The sequence below is a fragment of the Patagioenas fasciata genome, chromosome 6 (assembly GCF_037038585.1).
Source record: "Patagioenas fasciata isolate bPatFas1 chromosome 6, bPatFas1.hap1, whole genome shotgun sequence".
Classification (NCBI taxonomy): domain Eukaryota; kingdom Metazoa; phylum Chordata; class Aves; order Columbiformes; family Columbidae; genus Patagioenas; species Patagioenas fasciata.
Genome location: NC_092525.1, coordinates 49,029,727 through 49,049,140, shown reverse-complemented (window position 1 = coordinate 49,049,140; position 19,414 = coordinate 49,029,727). Strand labels below are relative to the sequence as shown.

The 19,414-nt window shown below is 50.5% G+C and overlaps 2 protein-coding genes across 2 annotated transcripts; both read left to right on the top strand.

Moving 5' to 3' along the window:
* The first annotated feature begins 3,406 nt into the window (after positions 1-3,406).
* Positions 3,407-4,351, top strand: LOC136116270 (olfactory receptor 14J1-like). Its single transcript, XM_065862467.1, has one exon. The coding sequence runs from the start codon at positions 3,407-3,409 to the stop codon at positions 4,349-4,351; it is 945 nt and encodes a 314-aa protein (XP_065718539.1).
* A 12,417-nt stretch (positions 4,352-16,768) lies between these two features.
* On the top strand, positions 16,769-17,740 carry LOC136116254 (olfactory receptor 14J1-like). The gene has a single exon (XM_065862452.1). It carries the CDS (start codon positions 16,769-16,771, stop codon positions 17,738-17,740), a length of 972 nt encoding a protein of 323 aa, XP_065718524.1.
* The last annotated feature ends 1,674 nt before the right edge of the window (positions 17,741-19,414 follow it).

Genomic DNA, 19,414 nt, shown 5'->3' with positions numbered 1-19,414 from the left:
CCAAAACAGGTGGTATCAGCAGCCTCCAGTTCATATTGATGTGGTGCATCTCCTGAAAAAGAGAAAATATGTCAGAAAAGTGGGTGCCTAAATCACCATGTGAGTGAGGAGACAGGCCAGGACACCTTAAGAGGAATCACACTCCTCTGGACCAAGAGGTGGGTGTTCCTGGGAATCTCAGGTGTCACAGCACAGTGATACTTGTGTTCAGGGAGCTGGTCAAGTGACCCATCTCCTGTTCTGTAATGGTGTCTGAGTTTGCTCAGGTCACCCCTGACTTGAGCCCATCCACTGCTGGGTGTTCTCCAGACTCCTGCCTTCAGGAACCAAGTCCCGGGAGACCTTGCTGGTGAAGATGGAGGCAAAGAAGCCATGAAGAACCTCAGTCCTGTCTGATTCTACTCTTACGAATTCAGCAGCAGGCCCATGTTACCCTTGTCTATTCTTCTGCTGTAAGGAAGATGAATCAGTTCATCTTGCTGCCCTTACACTCCCCTTCAGGTATCAAGGTCAGGGCAGCTTTGGCATCATCCCCACATCCGTGGACAAGGTTTCTAAATTCCTCCTTTGCAGCTTCCCCTGCTTCCACCTCCTGTGTGCTGCCTTTTTGTCCTGGAGCTATGTCAGTTCAGACGAGCAGCCTCATAAGACAAATACTTCTTTACATAGTACTTGGAGAAAACATTTTGTTCTTGGAGCAGGCTGTCTTGTAAGACTGATCAGATTTCTTGAGCTCCTTCATCCTACCCAGACCTACTTTCATGTCACCACGTTGCCCGCCATCCCCCAGTATGTCAAAGTCTTCTCTGCTGGAGCCCACCAGCCTGTGCTCTTCTGCTGGCCTTCCTCCCTCCCCTCTGGTGCCTGCAAACCCACTGCTTCCAGGTCACAACAGCCAAAGTGGACACTGATGTTCACATCCCTCACCAGCTCTTTTTGTTTTCCAGTTCCAGATCCAGGTGAGAATCACCCTTGTTGCCCACCAAGCGGACATGTTAAGTAGTTGGCCCAAGATCCTCTGGACTGCTGGCACCTGCAACTTTGCCAGGCCACTGAATGTCAGTCAATTACAGTTCCTGATAGGATACTGCTCATCAACTGGTGACTTCTTCAGGTTGCTGACAGAAGATCTTTTCCACTACTTCTCCATAATCCAGCATTTTATAACACCCAAAGCACTGTCACCCTGTGCTGGTTTATATGACAAGGGGATGCCACAGCACAGGACAGGCTGTGGTGGAGATGATCAAGGGATGTAAAGAGGCTGAAAGCCCCAGCAGACATGAGCTCCTTCTCCCCTTGGCTATGGCTGTTGTCTGCACCTCTGATGCCTGTGAGGAGACACCTTGTCCTTCCAGCACAAGGGCCTCATGGCCTCCTTGTCCCCAGCCAGGAGCCTGGGAGGTGTGGGACCATAGTCCTGCCCTTGGCCTTGCACAGCCCCACATCACACTGTCCAGGAAGGGCCATGGGGAACGTGGGAGGAACAGGATCTGACTTCCCAGGGCTGGAGGTCTCGGCTTGGCCTTTTGGTTAATAAAACACATCCAAGTTTACCAATCATTAGAGAGACCTTCACCTTTCTTTTCCTGACCTGTCATGACTGCCTTCAGTTTTCTTCTCTAACGAGACCCTGGGGTCATTTCCTTAGTAGTGTCCCTCAGTGGGACTCATTAATATTACAAGAAACTTTGGAGTTTGCATCTGACTTCCTGAGAGGTTTCTTAACCTTCCTCTTTGTGTCTGAGGTTCACAGACTTAGCACCAAACCCACCAGAGGGGTTATTAAAGCGCCTTGGGCTGCTCCTGTGCTGCTGAGCTGGGCTGGGCTCCTGGGACAGAGGGAGCTCCTGGCAAGCGGCAGCGCTGCAGAGAGACAGCTCTGCCCAGGAGCAGCTCCTCTGCACAGCGCAGCAGGGCTGAGGGCTCTGCCTGGGGATCTCAGGGAGATGAGCAAGGCAGAGAGAGATTAAAGGTGGTCAGGACTGGGAGGATGACTGAGAGCTCACTGGAGGAGAAACCTTTGCAGCCCTTGCCATGGTAAGTCTCTGGGTGCAGGGCAGTGCAGCTGTAGCTCCTGGAGGCATCTCCTAAAACTGGCACAGGCACAGCTGGTGGGATCTGTAAGGAGGGGGCTCTTGTCAGGCAGTGTTGAACAGCTGTGAAGCCGGGTGAGCTCCCAGGGGTGCCCAGAGCTGTCCTGCAGAGCAGGGTCCCTGTACCCCAGGGCTGTGCTGGGGCAGGGACTCTGCCGCCTGCCAGGGTCAGCGCTCAGCCTGCCCAGGGAGATCCCATGGCAGCAGCTGTAGGTGGAAGGAGCGACCCCCGGCAGGGCAGGCAGGGAGCTTGTGGGGTTGAAGGGTGCTGTGTGGGTCAGGGCTGCTCACAGCTCCAGATCAACCCCACAGACATGGCAGAGGGTCCTTCTGAACAAGGACATCAAGACAGCAACAGCTGCAAGGGGGTGAGTCTGTGCTTTCAGTTTTCCACTCTTGGTTGTCTGGGTGTGCAGTGGGAGATGGGGATTTATTTCTCTCTTTGGAGAAGACACTGAGACCCCAGTTCTCATTAGGACTTGTCTCAGTTGCTCCTGAGCCCCTGCACACACAGAGCTGCCCCTGGGCAGTGCCAGGAGGTGTGAGCAGGACAGAGCTGAGCACACAGCGGGTGGGACGGGGTCTGTGACACTGACAGGGAGCAGACCCAGGGACAGAGACACAACTACAGGCCACATAGACATGGGCAGGAGGAGTTAACTGCTACCAGAAATGCTGGGGATGGGATTTCGGAACCTCTCTCAAATCCTCTGCAGCAAAGACACATTTCCCAGTGCAACCCCTGGTCTCTTCTCCTCCCCAGCAGAGCCTCTGCCCCAAAGCCATGGGGTCCAGGTCATGAGTCTCCACCTCAGCAGCTGGATCTCCAGGGGAAGGGTTCCTGGAATGTGGAACACAAAAGAGGTGCTAAAAGTACTTGCCCTACAGTGTCATTATGTGAGTGGCAGCAGCACAGCCGGGTAAGGAGAAGGTTCCACAGCATGCCCGTCTGCCTTTCTGTCCTTGCTTTATTTTCTGGTAGCACTGCAGTGTTCTTCCCTGTTTCTCCACCTGTCCCTGGAGCTCTTGCTCTCTGGGGTTGGGGTGGGAGTGTGGGTCAGTTTTTGGTCTGACAATAACTCAGAGGTCTTGCCCCAGAGGTGTGTTCATGGAATCTAGATGACCAAGCTTTATTTTAAGCAGTGATGTACTGTTTTTTCAATTGGTAGAAACATAATTGACTGAAACATCCTTCCATCAGGGAGGAGTTTTTCCATGAGAAACAGTACATTTGTTTTCCACAGAGAACGTGCCCCTAACACGAAACTGTCTTTCCTTCTCACACAGGTCCTCATGCTCACAGGCAGCAAATGTCCAACAGCAGCTCCATCACCCAGTTCCTCCTCCTGCCGTTCACAGACACACGGGAGCTGCAGCTCTTGCACTTCTGGCTCTTCCTGGGCATCTACCTGGCTGCCCTCCTGGGCAACGGCCTCATCATCACCACCATAGCCTGGGACCAGCACCTCCACACCCCCATGTACTTCTTCCTGCTCAACCTCGCCCTCCTTGACCTAGGCACCATCTCCAGCATTGTCCCCAAGTCCATGGCCAGTTCCACATGGGACACCAGAGCCATCTCCTACACAGGATGTGCTGCCCAACTCTATCTGTTTTTGTTTTTCATTTCAGCAGAATTTTATCTTCTCACCATCATGTCCTACGACCGCTACGTTGCCATTTGCAAACCCCTGCACTACGGGACCCTCCTGGGCAGCAGAGCTTGTGTCCACATGGCAGCAGCTGCCTGGGCCACTGGGTTTCTCAATGCTCTGCTGCACACGGCCAATACATTTTCACTGCCACTGTGCAAGGGCAATGCCCTGGGCCAGTTCTTCTGTGAAATCCCCCAGATCCTCAAGCTCTCATGCTCCAACACCTACATCAAGGAAGTCGGGTTTATTGTGGTTAGTCTTTTAGTAGCATTTGGGTGTTTTGTGTTCATTGTGGTGTCCTATGTGCAGATCTTCAGGGCCGTGCTGAGGATCCCCTCTGAGCAGGGACGGCACAAAGCCTTTTCCACCTGCCTCCCTCACCTGGCCGTGGTCTCCCTGTTTGTCAGCACTGCCATGTTTGCCTACCTGAATTTCAACTCCATCTCCTCCCCATCCCTGGACCTGATGGTGTCTGTTCTGTACTCGGTGGTGCCTCCAGCAGTGAACCCCCTCATCTACAGCATGAGGAACCAGGAGCTCAAAGCTGCTGTCTGGAAGCTGATGACTCGATGTTCTCCTCAAGTTATAAACTGCCCATGACTTTCTGGACAGCAGTTATAGTGTAACTCATTAGAGGCCTTGTCTGTCTTCTGTATTTGTTTTTGTTGTTATTGGTTTTGAATTGTGATAAATGTGGTCGTTCCATTTCTAATTAAATCTTTTTTTTGTTTGTTTTTTTTTTTTCCTGTGTAAATAAGGAGCTGTGCTTACTCTGTGTGAGTGGCCTTGCATTGACATTTTTGTTCTGAGATTCTTCTAGGACTTTTTTGGGGCTGCAGAGACAATTCCTGTGTGCGTGGGAGGAGGGGAAAAGAGTCCAGAACGGAAGCATTGCCAAGGAGCACCAGCACTTGGTCTTCTAGACCTTCTGTATTTTCACTTCCACACTTTCTTTCTCATCCTTTGTGTTGGTGCAAGGCCTGAGTGCTCTGGCAGCTTGGTCACCGTCCTGCTGTGTCAGTGCTGTGAGCGCAGACAGGGACAGGCAATGGACGCTCTGTGACTGAAGTGGCCTTCAGAATAGTTGCTATCTCCTCAGGGCTGTGCATGAAGGCCTAGGTCTTCTTCCAAAACTTCTCTCAAGGACATGCTTAAGAAAGTGGCCCACATATTGAAACACTGGTGTACATCTGAACAGTGTGTGTGTGCAGGGCTGGCACACAGCAGTGTCCTCTCACAGCCAGGCCTCCTGCCAGAGACCTGCAGGACCAGCAGAGCAGGGTCAGGTGTGCACTGGACACCCCGCAGGTTCTGCCCCAGGTCACCCATCGTGGACCAGCCCCTCACAACCACCAGTTCCAGCACTGGCCTCTGCCCCAGCTTGCAGATGTTCTTTGTCTCTCCATGGAAATGCACTGAAAGAGTAGGTCAGTAGTCCATGACTCTACTGTACAGATGAGCTTTAAGCAGGCGTGTTGTGTACGTGAGGTGAAATAAGCCTGAATGAGAGCAAACGCCATCAACTCTTCCTTGGGGTTCCATGAAAGCCTGTGGGACAGAAAATGTCTTGAGATCACTTAATGTTGGTAGTAAAATCCCATGAGAAACTCACTGAATGCAGCACTGGGAAGTGCTTCTGTCCATTCCTCATGACGTGGAGCACCTCACATGAGTGCAGAGCAGGGTGACCCACTATAGGGCTGAGGTGCTTCCCCTCCTCTGGGAGTGGCAAAAGCAGGCCAGAGACACACTGTGACTCCTGCCTCTCCGTTTTAGACAAAATGAATGTCTTTGTCTCTGAACATCATGGGTGCATAAGCAGACAACAAGGCCAGCTCAGATGGGGACACCTGACACAACCCTGACATTTCTGTGTGTGACTCCAGAAAAGCACCACTGTCCCAGTGAGATTCATCTCAGCTGCTTTGGACAGGCTCATTGCAAGTGGTCCTGTCTGTTACATCACCTGTGCCCACGATTCAGGATTGTGCTCTGTAAGTTCCACAACAATCAGAGAGGTCCTGGGGTCCATGGCAAAGGTAGATGTGAAACCCTTCTTTGAAAAGACAGGAATGAGAATTGGGAGAATTACGGGCTGATCCCTGGAAAAGGGATGGGACACGTCCTCCTGTAGCCATTGCCCACGCTCTTGAAGGACAGGAAAGGGATTGCTGAACCCAAATGGGCAGGGGAAAGAAAGGCATGTTGTGGACATGGAATTTTTCAAGGCCTCAGACATGGTCTCCTGTGATGTCCTTATAGGCAGATCGGTGCTGTCTGGGCTGAAGTGGACGCTGGGTGGGAAGCTGGCTGAACAATCAAGCCCACATGTCACCAGTGGTACAAAGTCCTCTGTGCAGCCATTTACTAGTGACAACGCTCAATGACCAGCACTTTGACAAATGTCTTCATTCTCCCCCTCTATGATGTGACGCAGTGCACTTTCAGCTCCTTCGTGGATGATACAAAGTTGGGCAGACACCTTGACCAACCTCACCTGGTTCACCATTCCTTGAGCACGAGAATGAGATGAGTTATTCTGTGAGTCAACGAGTCTTTGTCTTGGATAAGTCTTTGAAGAAAGAGTAGGTAGCGGTAGAAGAAAAAAAGAATTTAAAGAAGCAGAGGAGGAAATCTAAAAGTTTTCAACATAAATACAGTACTTCCTGTGAAGAATATTTCTCTGCTCAAAACAGTAGCAGGAAATAAATTACATGAATTTGATAAACAAACATATGTTTATGAGGTCAGATCCTGGGCCATAAGGAGAGGGATGGATGGGTGTGGGGTGTTATGAGTTCAGTTGTGTCTCAGACACTCATAATCCAGTCAGAATGATGTGGCTGTGAAGGGGACGGTGAGGTCAGTCCTGTCTCTGGAGGTGACAGCCAGGCAGCAGGGACATGGCTGGGAAAGAACCTCTGCCAAAGTGCCCACAGGCACTACCCAGGAAAAGGCCTTGGAGACGGGTTGTCATGTCCATCCCACCTGAGAATACGACGGGACAGCAGCAGGAACATGGTCGTGTCTGCCAGAGAAGCTGAAAAGCCAGTAGCAATAATGGGATTTAGGAGATCATGGTGTAGTGACCTCTCTCGGGTCAGGAAAAAGACCACAAGAAGACTAACAGGTTGGGTTCCCTGCATGAAGAACAATTTTTAGAGATGGTTGAGTTTTCCTTAGTAGAAGAAAAGAAAAAAAAAGTCACAAAATGCAACTTGAATGATGGAGACTGGATAGCAGGAGGAAGAAATGTCAGTGGAAGGGCAGTGCTGTGGTGCAAAAGGTCACCCAGAAGGAGCTGGATCAGCCCATGGTTTGTGTTCCAAAGAGCAGCCAGTGAGAGTGCTGATCTTCCCTTGGCCTTGCACACCCACATCCCATGGTCCCAGGAAGAGCCCTGAGACATGTGTGAGGGACTGGATCCCCCTTCCCATTGCCTGGAGGTCATGGCTTCTCCTTTCTGCTTCAGAAAGCAAACCAAGGGGTTTCTCAGCATCAGAGCTGAAGAAAAGACTAAAAGGAGACCTCATGGTGGTTACAGCTTCCTCACAAGGGGAGAAGGAATGGTAGGTACAGATCTATTCTCTCTGGTGGCAAGTGACAGAACCCGAGTGAATGGCAGGAAGATGTGCCACGGGAGGCTTAGGTTGGACATGAGGAAAAGATTCTTCACCCAGAGGTGCTGGACACTGAACTGGCTCCCAGGGAGGTGTCACGGCCCCAACCTGACAGTGTTCAAGAAGAGACTGGACAATGTCCTCAGACACACGGTGTGACCTGTGGGGTGTCCTGTGCAGGGACAAGAGTTGGACTCGATGATCTTTGTGGGTCCCTTCCAACTCCGGACATTCTGTGATTCTATGAAATAATAGGTCAAAAGTCCATGTTTTCATTGCACAGATGAGATGTAACCATACACATCATGTGCATGTCCACTGTGTGCATGTGGTGAGATGAACCCAAGGGAGCACTGATGCTGTCAGCTATTCCTTGGGGTGCCATAAAGGTCAGTGGGACAGAGATGGTGTTCAGGGGTCTCTTCCAACCTGCATTATTCTAGGATTCTATGAATCTTTTCCTTGGAGAGCTCTTTCATGTCAGAAGAGACAAAGGAAGATGAAGAAAAAAACAGAGTCAGAAGCAGTGTAAATACAGCAGCTCCTCTGAGGAACGTTTCTCCACTCAAACCCTTGATAGGAAATCTATTGGATAAATTTGATGAAAGCAGCTGAGTTTGATCTGCTCACACACTGGACCACAAGGAGGGTGATGGCTGGGTACGATGCCATGTGGTCACTTGTGTCTCAGGAACTCATAGTCCAGTAGGAAGCCAATGGCTGTGCAGGGCACTGTGAGGTCACTTCTGCCTCTGCAGGGGATAGGCCAACAGCAGGAACATGGTTGGGAAAGGACTGTGATGTCACTCATACCAGACGAGCAATCGGGCCCAATCAGCATGGCTTTGTGAAAGGCAGGTCCTGCTTGACCAGCCTGATCTCCTTCTATGACAAGGTGACCGGCTGAGCAGATGAGGGAAAGTCTGTCGTGGGGAGTGAATCCGCCACACAGGCTGTGGGTGTTGTGTCCTTAGACTGCAGTAAAGCCTTTGACACCATATCCCACAGCATCTCCTGGAGAAGCTGCAGCTCTTGGCCTGGATGGTGTATCTGTAATGGGTAAAGAACTGGCTGGAGGCGAGATCTTTTTACTCTCTACAACTATCTGAAAAGAGGTTGTTGCATGGAGGGTGTTGGTCTTCTCCTGAGTAGCAAGTGATAGGATGAGAGGAAATGGCCTCAGTTTGTTCGAGAGAAGGTTCAGTATTGATATTAGGAAACATTTCTTCCTGGAAAAGGTTGTGAAGCAGCGGAACAGGCTGCCCAGGGAAGTGCTTCAGTGCTTTAAACACCTGGAGGTTTCTAAAATATATATAGATGAGGTTCTTAGGGACATGGTTTAGTGCTAGAGTTATGGTTGGACTCAAAGATCTCACTGGTCTCTTCCAACTCAAATGATTCTATGATTCTATGACTCTAGGCTTGAAGGGTTATTTCCCAGACTGTGGAGCTTTCCTTGGAGGTAGGAATCATAGAATCCGAGAGAGTGTTGGAAGGGAGCCTGGAAGGTCGTCTAGTCCAACCGCCCTGCCATGAGCAGAGACATCTTCAACCAGCTCAGGTTGCTTAGAGTCCCACCCAGCCTGGCCCGGGGTGTCTCCAGGGATGACGCACCCACCGTCTCTCTGGGCAACCAGTTCTCGTGTTTAATCTCCCACATTGTAACCAAGTGTCTGGCCTGAATCTCCCCTCTTCTAGTTCCAAACCATCACCCCTTGTTCTATCACAACAGGCCCTGCTATGAAGTCTGTCCCCATCTTGTTTATTGACCTCTTTTAAGTACACAAAGGCTGCAATAAGGTGTCCTCGCAGCCTTCTCTTCTCCAGGCTGAACTGCACCAACTCTCCCAGTCTGTCCTCTCAGCAGAGCTGTTCCATCCCTCTGATCATCTTGGTCACCCTGCTCTGGCCCCTCTCCAACAGGTCCATGTCTTTCCTGTACTGAGGGCTCCAGAGCTGGATGCAGGACTCCAGGTGGGGTCTCACCAGAATGGGGCAGAATCCCCTCCCTTGACCTGCTGGTCATGCTCCTTTGGATGCAGCCCAAGATATGTTTGGCCTTCTGGACTGCAAGTGCACATTGCCAGCTCCAGTCCAGTCTTTCACCCACCAGTATCCCCAAGTCTTTCTCATCAGAGCTGCTCTCAACCCCTTCATCCCCCAGGCTGTACTGATACCGGGGGTTGGTCCAACCCAGGTGCAGGACCGTGAGTTTGGCCTTGTTGAAACTCAGGAGATTCACATGTGTCCACATCTCGAGCTTATCCAGGTTCCTCTGGATGACCTTCTGTCCCTCAGGTGTGTCAGCCACACCACTCAGTTTGGTGTCATCTGCAAACTTGCTGAGGATACACGTGATACCACTATGTCATTGGTGAAGATATTAAACAGTACTGATCCCAGTATGGACACCTGAGGGACACCACTTGTCACCAGTGTCCATCCAGACATTGTGCATTGACCACCACTCTCTGGGTGCAACCACTGAGCCAGTTCCTCACCCTCTGAACAGTCCAGTCATCAAATCCATATCTCTCCAATGTAGAGAGAAGGATGTTGTGAGGGACCATGTCAAAGGTCTTGCAGAAGTCCAGATAGATGACATCCATAGCCCTTCCTTTGTCCACTGATGTAGTTACTCCATTGTAGAAGACCACTAGTTTAGTCAGGCAGGATTTGCCCTTGGTGGAGCCGTGCTGGTGATCTCAAATCACCTCCCTGTCCTCCTTGTGCCTTAGCACAGCTTCTAGGAGGATCTGTTCCATGATCTTCCCGGGCACAGGTAAGAGGCTGACAGGTTGGTAGTTTTCAGGGTCCTCCTTTCTACAGCAGAGGAGAGAAACACTGCCACACAGTTCTAGATTAGAAGGTGGAGACTGGACATGAGGAGGAAGAAATGTCACTCAAAGGCTAGTGCTGTGGTACAAGAAATCATCCAGAAGGAGGATGAGATCAGTCCATCTCCTTTGTTTCCAGGAACAGAGCATGAGAGTGGAGACACATCAGTTAATGTATGGAAATACAAGGGTGAGAGCAAGGGGAGGAAGCGAGATGGGTGTCTACAGCCTGCAGGAAACAGAAGCAGCTGTGGGACAGTGTAGGACAACCTGTGGTGGAGATGGCAAAGGGCACTGGCAAGGCTGCATGTCACCAAGACGACCCAAGTCTTTGTCCCCTTGGCTATGGCAATGGCCTCTGCCACCAAGGCCTGTGAGGAGACATGTTGTCCTCAGGCACTGGGGCACCTCATGACCTCCTTGCACACCCCCAGGAAGGCTGGGAGCTGCCACACCATTGTCCTTCACTCAGCATCACACAGCCCACATCCCCCTGGCCCAGGAAGAGCCCTGAGCAATGTGTGAGGGACAGGATCTGCCTTCCCAGGGGCTGGGGGTCAGGCCTTGGCCTCTCTGCTTCACCCAACAAAACCAGGCTTTTCTCAGCACCTCAGCTGCCTGCACATTTCCCTTTGTTTATCTGCCATCATGGCCTCCAATCCTCTGCTCTAACGAGTCCCTGGGGAGGCTTTGCTGGTTCTTGCCCTCAGTGGAACTCATTAATACTTCAAGGTACGTAGTACTTTTTTCTTCTGGCTTTGACTTCTGGAAAGGTTTGTGCAATGTCCTCTCAGCACCTGAGTAACGTTCATGGACTGAGCACCAAATGCACCATGGGGCTCGTTACACAGTAGAGAGCTCTTACAAACCTTGTCTCTTCTTGTAATCACCTTCTAGTATTGTACAGTGAATTCGAGAGTTTTCTTGGTGTAATTATGGAGAAAGATTTCAAAAAACCTTTTAATAAAAATGTCGTTGTATTGTAAAGGGTGTATTTTATTACTTTTTCTGTGTGGAGAGGAGGTGATTGCAGCATTATCTGATGTTGATCCAGGGTCTCTCCTAAGCAGGTCTGGACTGGCTGGAGAAGCTGTCCCTTGAGCTCTCACACCGAGTGCACAACCTTGCTCCTCACCTCCCCAACCCCATCGTTTCTGTCATTGGCCCCCTGGGCCTTGCATCTGTTTTCCTTACACCAGACTTCACTGCAGTCTGCAGCTGGATGTGCGAGCTCCTTTGCACCAGCTCCCACCTGCTCTCCTTGGAGACCTGGCTGCACACAGCAAACAGGGACTTTGTTTTACCTTTGAACAAACAAAATACAACTGATGAGAGTTGTGATTTAAAGAAAACACACTCCTCAACTGCACACCAAGGACAAACTGTCACCACTGAGGTTCACCTTCTCCAAGGCAGAACCATGAAAGAAATGTTGTAGACAGGAAGGAAATTATAAAATAAACACAATAAAAGAGTTGGCTAAAGACAGAATTAGACAGACTACTGAATGACAAGGAAGCTTTTAACTCCTTGAAGCTGAAAGCAGCAACTGGGTTGTTGACAGGTGCCTGAGTGATCAAACAGTAAGAGGAAGGAAAACCCAGAGAGCAATCGCAAGTGCTTGTGTGCAGATAGCAGAGAGAGTGCAGAGAAGGGAAATGTTGTCGAAGATCAGAAGTTCTCCTCTTGTTCTTAATGCACATCCTGAAAAGTCTCTGTTTTCTCTCTTTTGAAAACACTGGTATTTAAAGTATTCAAAACAAAGAAAGGAGAATTAAAACACCAACAACATTTCATACCTCATGTTGCAAGAATACATTCCCTTCACTCTACATCTTCCATTTGGTTTTTCTCTCATTTTTTTTTAATGTTCTCTAGATTTCTCTCCTACCAAAGCCTCCAGCATTAAGAAAGACAATCCCTGTGTCTTGTACAGAGTCGAAGGCACCAAACAACCCACTGCCATGGACTGTCAGTGCCACTTTTTACCCTTGGCACACAGTGAGTCATGCTGGAAGCTGTGGACCACTCTGGCCTGATGGAGGAAAGAAGGAGAAAAAGGTTAATTGGAGTGTTCTCTTTTTAGATGGCCATATTGACAGTGATCTCAACAGATCTCTGTTACCTGTCTTTCTATGTGATCATAAGGAAAAATAAATATATATATGTGTTGGTAAATATATAGGAAAATACATAATTGTGTCCATTTACTCAGCAAAATACATTTCCTACCAGCACTCTCAAAGGAAGAATCTCTCTTCCGAGAAACTGCTGCCTCCCAAGCCTCTGTGACTGGAGACAGGAATGTGGAGAACAACCAGCAGTGGATGAGGATCAAGTCAGGGGTCACTTGAACTAACACAACCCTCTGCAGTCTATGGGACAGCAGCATCCCAGGAGCTGAGACAGCAGGACGATGTCACAGGGAGGCCACTCTCCACCATCTTGGAAAGCTCATGGAGACTGGGGGGACTCCCTGACCACTGGCAGCTCTCACACAGTGTGTGCACTTTTCAAAATGGCCAATGGGTGAGCAGGGGAACTAAGGGCTGTGCCCCAGAACATGTCCACTGGGACCCCATTTCTGGGTGTCTGGAAGAGAAGGTGATGGGGTTTACCCAGGGCAGGTTGTGCCTGTCCATCCTCTTTGCTTTCTGTGAGGAAAGGACAGGGCTGTGGACGTGGGGAGAACACTGGTGATCTGTTACCTGGAAGTCAGCAAGGCATTCAGCATCATCCCCCACAATATTCTTGTGCCCAAGGCAGTATATTATGGTCTGTGTCAGTGTGTAAGTAGATGAGTAAAAAGCCATCTAGATGTTTGGGCTTGGAAAGGTGCTGTAGAAAGGGAGAAACTTTCCAGTCCTGAGGACAGTCAAGCACTGGAAGATGTGTCCCAGGAGTGCGCACTCACTCTGTCCCAGAAAGTGACCAAGATCTGTTTGGATCAAGCTCTGAGTAATCTGGTCTGACCCTGCTTTGAGCAGGAAGTTGGTCAATACACCTCCCAAGTTCCCTTTGAGCCTGAATGATGCTGTCCTTCCTTCCCCTTCATGTTCTAAAATCAGACAATTCTCTCAGGTTCTCTCTGACCACAGGAATATTTCACATGAGCTGCAGGGCTGCTTTACAAGTGCCCGCAAACAGTCCTGACCACATCTTGTGCATCCCTTTTCATTTTCCCCACCCAGGTTCTGCACTGCTGCACTATAAGGCTTGATACCCCATCCATAGGTACATATCTAAGTGGTTCAGATGAAGGGTGGTCTGGCAAACGTCACCCTTTGTGTCCCCAGGTGCATGGATGCTGCTCATGTGCCTCTGCAGAGAGTGGCAGAGGTTGGATCCCTTTCTCAGGAGAAACTCCTTGCTGGAAAGACACAGCTACGGGGCTGGCTCAACAAGGTTTTATTGCATTTCACTCGGCATCAGATTTGACATATTTGGTGCTTTTCTGTGATCACTTCTTCTGCACAGATGATCACAGAAGGACAACCATTTCATAAGAGTTGGTTACAAAGGCCCTGTCATGAACAAGAAATCTCACCGTGAGATCTGGAGGGAGTGAGGAAGATTATAACAAGCACCAGGAAGAGCCAAGAAGCTCAAGGCCTCTTCTGTAGAGCGCGAGGCCCTGAGCAGCAGTGACCGGCCGTGTGTGGTGTGGGAGAGGGTCAGGAGATGTGGGGTAGAAAAGGGTGATGGCTGATGACGTCAGCAAATTATTACAACTATGTCTGAACAACAAGTGGAATGCGGCTGATATCTGGGGGTCGAAGGGGAATGGTAGAATGTTGATTTTGGAAAGAAGGTAGGCTTTTTTGGACTAAGGATATATGGCAGTGCCATTTGCATGCTGTGGGCTTGGCTGTGCCTGGGAGATGGGGAATGGCTGCTGCTGGGGTGTTTGTGCTCAGTCATGGCCCATGAGCTGACCCTGCTCTGCTCCTCTCTTACACTGCCCACACTTGGATGGACCTCAGGAATCATCCATGAGCCTGGAGGAAGCACCAGATCCTGGAATGTTGGCCCATTACTGGAGGACAAGAGTGAAAGGTTTGTGAGACACATGGGAGTGCAGGAAGAGAGTGGTCTACATGTAGCAGTAAGAGTGTTAAAGAAGAACACCTAAAGACCATGGTCTGGTCATGCCAATGTAAAATAGATTGATTTTTCCTTTTATTTTACGACAACAGAAGAAGGAACGTGTGCAGTTCAGTACTAGGGCATGGATCCAAATTGAGGATTCAAGCAAGTTTGGGACTGGGACAGCTCAGGTGATTGGTGACCATTGCCAGTTGTATGAAAGAAGTTGAATGGGTTTGGGGGACTTCACAGGCATTGCCAAGTCCTCAGAAAACCAGAGCCTTGTGGTTAAAGCAACAGCACTTGGCACCAAACCCACCCCCAAAACACAAAACACTCAAAGTGACCACAGGCAGAGCCTGAGAAGCATTTGACTGAAAGGGTCTCCTTTTTCTGGTCCTGGGGTCAGGGCTTGGCCATTCTGATGATGAACAAACGTCAAGGGCTGATGTGGCACCAGAGCCACCTCCACATCGCCTTTACCACCTATGACCATTGTCTCCAGGGACAGGGACTGCTTGTGTCAGCACTGGCCCTTCATGGGGTCCAAACACCCTCAGAAACTTGGGGTTTGTTTCTGCCCTTCAGTTCATGACAGGTTTGTTCATTCTTTCAGTACCTGCAGTTCAGGATCGTGGCAGCAGAGGGCTCACTAACATCCAAAATGCCCTTACAAGACAATGCTCTCTGCAGCACTTTGCTGAAGGCTCCAAGTCCTGTGTGGATGATTTCAGAGATTTCAGAATTGTAGCCAAACAGTGAGCATTTCCATAATAAAGGGTAATAAAGCCAAATCTCTAATATTTCCGTCCCCCTCCCAAAACCCTCATTTCCAGAACAGCTGGTATCAACAATCTCCAATGAATATTGATCTAGAGAATCTCCTGAGAACGACTGAATGTGTCAGAGAAGTGGGTGCCTAAAGGATCACTTGACTGAGGAGACAAGCCAGGACACCTCAAGAGGAATCACACAACTCTGGACCAAGAGGTGGGTGTTCCTGGGAATCTCAGGTGCCACAGCACAGCCATACTTGTGTTCATGGAGCTGGTCAAGTGACCCATCTCCTGTTCTGTAATGCTGTCTGAGTTTGCTCAGGTCACCCCTGACTTGAGCCCCATCCACTGCTGGGTGTTCTCCAGACTCCTGCCTTCAGGAACAAAGTCCCAGGAGACCTTGCTGGTGAATATGGAGGCAAAGAAGCCATGAAGAACCTCAGTCCTGTCTGATTCTACCCTTATGAAGTTCATCCGCAGTTCCACATTCAACCTGTCTGTTCTTTTACTGGAAATGAAGCAGTGTCAGCTCATCTTGCTGCCCTCAGACTCTCCTGCAGGTACCAAGTCCAGGGCAGCTTTGGCATCATCCCCACATCCATGGACAAGGTTTCTAAATTCCTCCTTTACAGCTTCCCCTGCTTCCACCTCCTGTGTGCTGCCTTTGTGCCCTGGAGCTCCATCAGTTCAGAGAAGCAGCCTCACGAGATAAATGGTTCTTCTCATGGGTACGTGGAGAGATCATTCTTGTGCTTGGAGCAGGCTGTCCTGTAACGCTGATCAGATTTTCTGAGCTCCTTCACCCTTATGAACTGCTGCCCATGGCACCACCTGTATCAGACACCCAGTTATGTGAAAGTCTTCTCCTCTGGAGCCCACCAGCCTGTGCTCTGCTGCTGGCCTTCCTCCCTCCCCTCTGGTGCCTGGGACCCCACTGTGTCCTGGTCACAACAGCCAAGGTGGACACTGACGTTCACATCCCTCACCAGCTCTTCCTTCTTGATCAGGAATAGATCCAGGTGAACATCACCCCTATTGGCCCACCAGGCAGACATGTTAAGAAGTCGGCCCAAGATCACCTCCTGGCCAGTGAGTGTCAGGGTAATTACAGTTCTCCATAGGAACCTGCTCATTGACTGGAGACATCCTAAGGTTGCTTAAACAAGTCACTGAGACTCCTGAGCCGCAACTCTGAGTGATCAGTACAGCTGCCAGAAGGCTCATAACATCCCTTCACCACCCCTCTGCCTGTGCACAGCACCTGCATCACCTTGGCTGGACCCATCAGACTAGTCTGACCTGTCCTGTTTTCCAGCCTGCAAACAGGAAGATGCCCCCAGGCAGTGCCCTGTGAACAGGCAGGATCTGTAGGGCCAGGGGGAGGGCACAGAGGGTGGGATGGGGTCTGTGAGCACTGACAGGGAAGAGACATGGACAGGGAAACACCTCCCAGGGGGAGAATCTCCAGGCAGCAGGGAAATGATCAGAAATGAAACTAAACCCAGAATTGTTATGGGAGGGCGAAGAGAAAACACTCGCTATGATCCCCTGCAGTGCAGATCCTTCCTGTGAGCAGCCCTCTCACCTCCTCTCCCACACAGCAAAGCCTCTGCCCTCAGGGTGTGTGACAGGTCTATGGGAGTTGTTTTGTTTTTGTCTGAGAACTCTTCCCTGGCTTATCACTGTCTTTTTTTTCTCATGACAGTGCCCCATGCTCAGGAAAAGCAAATGTCCAACAGCAGCTCCATCACCCAGTTCCTCCTCCTGCCGTTCACAGACACACGAGAGCTGCAGCTCTTGCACTTCTGGCTCTTCCTGGGCATCTACCTGGCTGCCCTGCTGGGCAACGGCCTCATCATCACCACCATAGCCTGGGACCAGCATCTCCACACCCCCATGTACTTCTTCCTGCTCAACCTCACCCTCCTCGACCTGGGCACCATCTCCACGACTGTCCCCAAATTCATGGCCAACTGTCTGTGGGATACCAGGGTCATTTCCTATGCAGGATGTGCTGCCCAGGTCTTCTTTGTATGTTTCCTGTTTGGTGCAGAGTATTCTCTCCTCACCATCATGTCCTACGACCACTACGTTGCCATCTGCAAGCCCCTGCACTACGGGACCCTCCTGGGCAGCAGAGCTTGTGTCCACATGGCAGCAGCTGCCTGGGCCGCTGGGTTTCTCAATGCTCTGCTGCACACGGCCAATACATTTTCACTGCCCCTGTGCAAGGGCAATGCCCAGGGCCAGTTCTTCTGTGAAATCCCACAGATACTCAAGCTCTCCTGCTCACACTCCTACCTCAGGGAAGCTGGGTTTCTTGCGGTTTGTATGTTAATAGTATTTGACTGTTTTGTATTCATCGTGGTATCCTATGTGCAGATCTTCAGGGCCGTGCTGAGGATCCCCTCTGAGCAGGGACGGCACAAAGCCTTTTCCACCTGCCTCCCTCACCTGGCCGTGGTCTCCCTGTTCATCAGCACTGGTGTGTTTGCCTACCTGAAACCCCCTTCCATTTCCTCCCCATCCCTGGATCTGGTGGTGTCTGTTATGTACTCGGTAGTGCCTCCAGCACTGAACCCCCTCATCTACAGCATGAGGAACAGCGAACTCAAGGAGTCTATAACAAAAGTGATGAGTATTTGCTTTTCAAAAGCAGTCATGAACTGACCTCCTTCTTCTGCCTGTCACTTGTAATATAAGACATTACTAGTTCAACCTGAGTTTTGTACATTTTTTTTTTCTTTTCTTTTAGCTTTTCTTTGTTGTATTAATGCTTCTCACAAGCAAAATTATTTGTCGTCTTATATATATGTCTGTATCTACCTGTCTGGTGTGACCCGTTGTCTTTTTCTAAAAAAGGAGCTGTACCCTCTTTGTGTAAAAATGAAATAAAGGACCCTGCACTGCCTTGTTTGCCCAGAATCTTCTCTCTGAGATCTCTGGAGCTGCAGGAACCATGTCTGTGTGCTGAGGGGGAGTGAGCAGGAGCCACCCTGAGCTGGGTCTTCCTCCCATCCTGACCAACGTGAATCTGTGGACTCACCCCATGGCCCTGGCCACCACAGCCCACTTGCTCTGCAGAGCAGCACCTCCAGCTTGAGGCTGTGTGGAACATGGGAAGGGGGTGCAGGAATGGCTGGCCAGGTCAGCACAGATCAGCTCTCTTGGGAAAGGGCAGATGGGATGTTCCAGGAGAAGAGTGGGGCACTGTATGTATGCAGAAAAGACACAAAAAGAGAAACTCTTTGCTGCAGGTGGCAGCTTGGGGCAGGTGGCCCTGACACTGTGGCAGCAGGACCTTCCTGAGGATCCACTAGGCCAAATGTCTCATGCTGTCCTGGGTAGCAAGTCTGGAGCTGGGTCTGCAAGCTGCCTGGGCTGGAGATCCTCTCAGCGTGCTGGCTGGATGAACATTCTCACTGTCCTTCATTCTCACTGGTCCCCACTGCTGTGGAACCAGTTCCAGTGTGGCTGCTCTGCCGGGCTGGGCTGGGGAGAGGGCAGGGGGGTGGCAAAATTCAGGAGGGGGTGGGAGGGCTGAACTGGCAAATGCCCCAGAGAAGAAAACACCAGTGAAGAACTGAAGTGTGTGAGTGTGCAGGGCTGGCACACAGCAGTGTCCTCTCCCAACCAGGCCTCCTGGGAGAGCCCTGAAGGACCAGCAGAGCAGGGTCTGGTGTGTGCCCATGTTCATGGGACTGTCCTGGGGCAGCTTCCCCAGTCATCACAGACCAGCCCCTCAAAACCACCATTTCCTGCACTGGCCCTTCACCCCAGCTGAGAGAGGTTGTTCATCCCTCAACACAAGGACACCTGGTCAGAATCCAGTGTTTCCATTGTACGGATGAGATATGAGCATGCATATCATGTACATAAGATGAACCCGACTCAGTACAAACACCATCAACTATTCCTGCCGGTTCCATGAAGGCCTGTGGGACAATCAGTCACAAGGTCACTTCATGTTGCCAGTAACATCCCATGGGAGACGAACTGAATGCAGTACTGGGATGTGCTTCCTTAAACTCAGGTCCCCATGTCCATTCCTCATGACGTGGGACATGAGGATGGCCGCACAGAGGGATCTGGACCTGCTGGATCATGGGGCTGAGACCAATTGTCTGAGGCTTAACAAGGCCAAATGCTGGGTTCTGCACTTGGGTCACAAGAACCACATGAACGCTACAGGCTCAGGGGAGAGTGGCTGGAAAGCTGCCTTGTGGAAAGGGATCTGGAGGTGTTGATTGACAGCGGCTGAACATGAGCCAGTGTGTGCCCAGCTGGCCAAAAAGGCCAACAGCATCCTGGCTTGTATCAGGAATAATGTGGGCAGCAGGACTA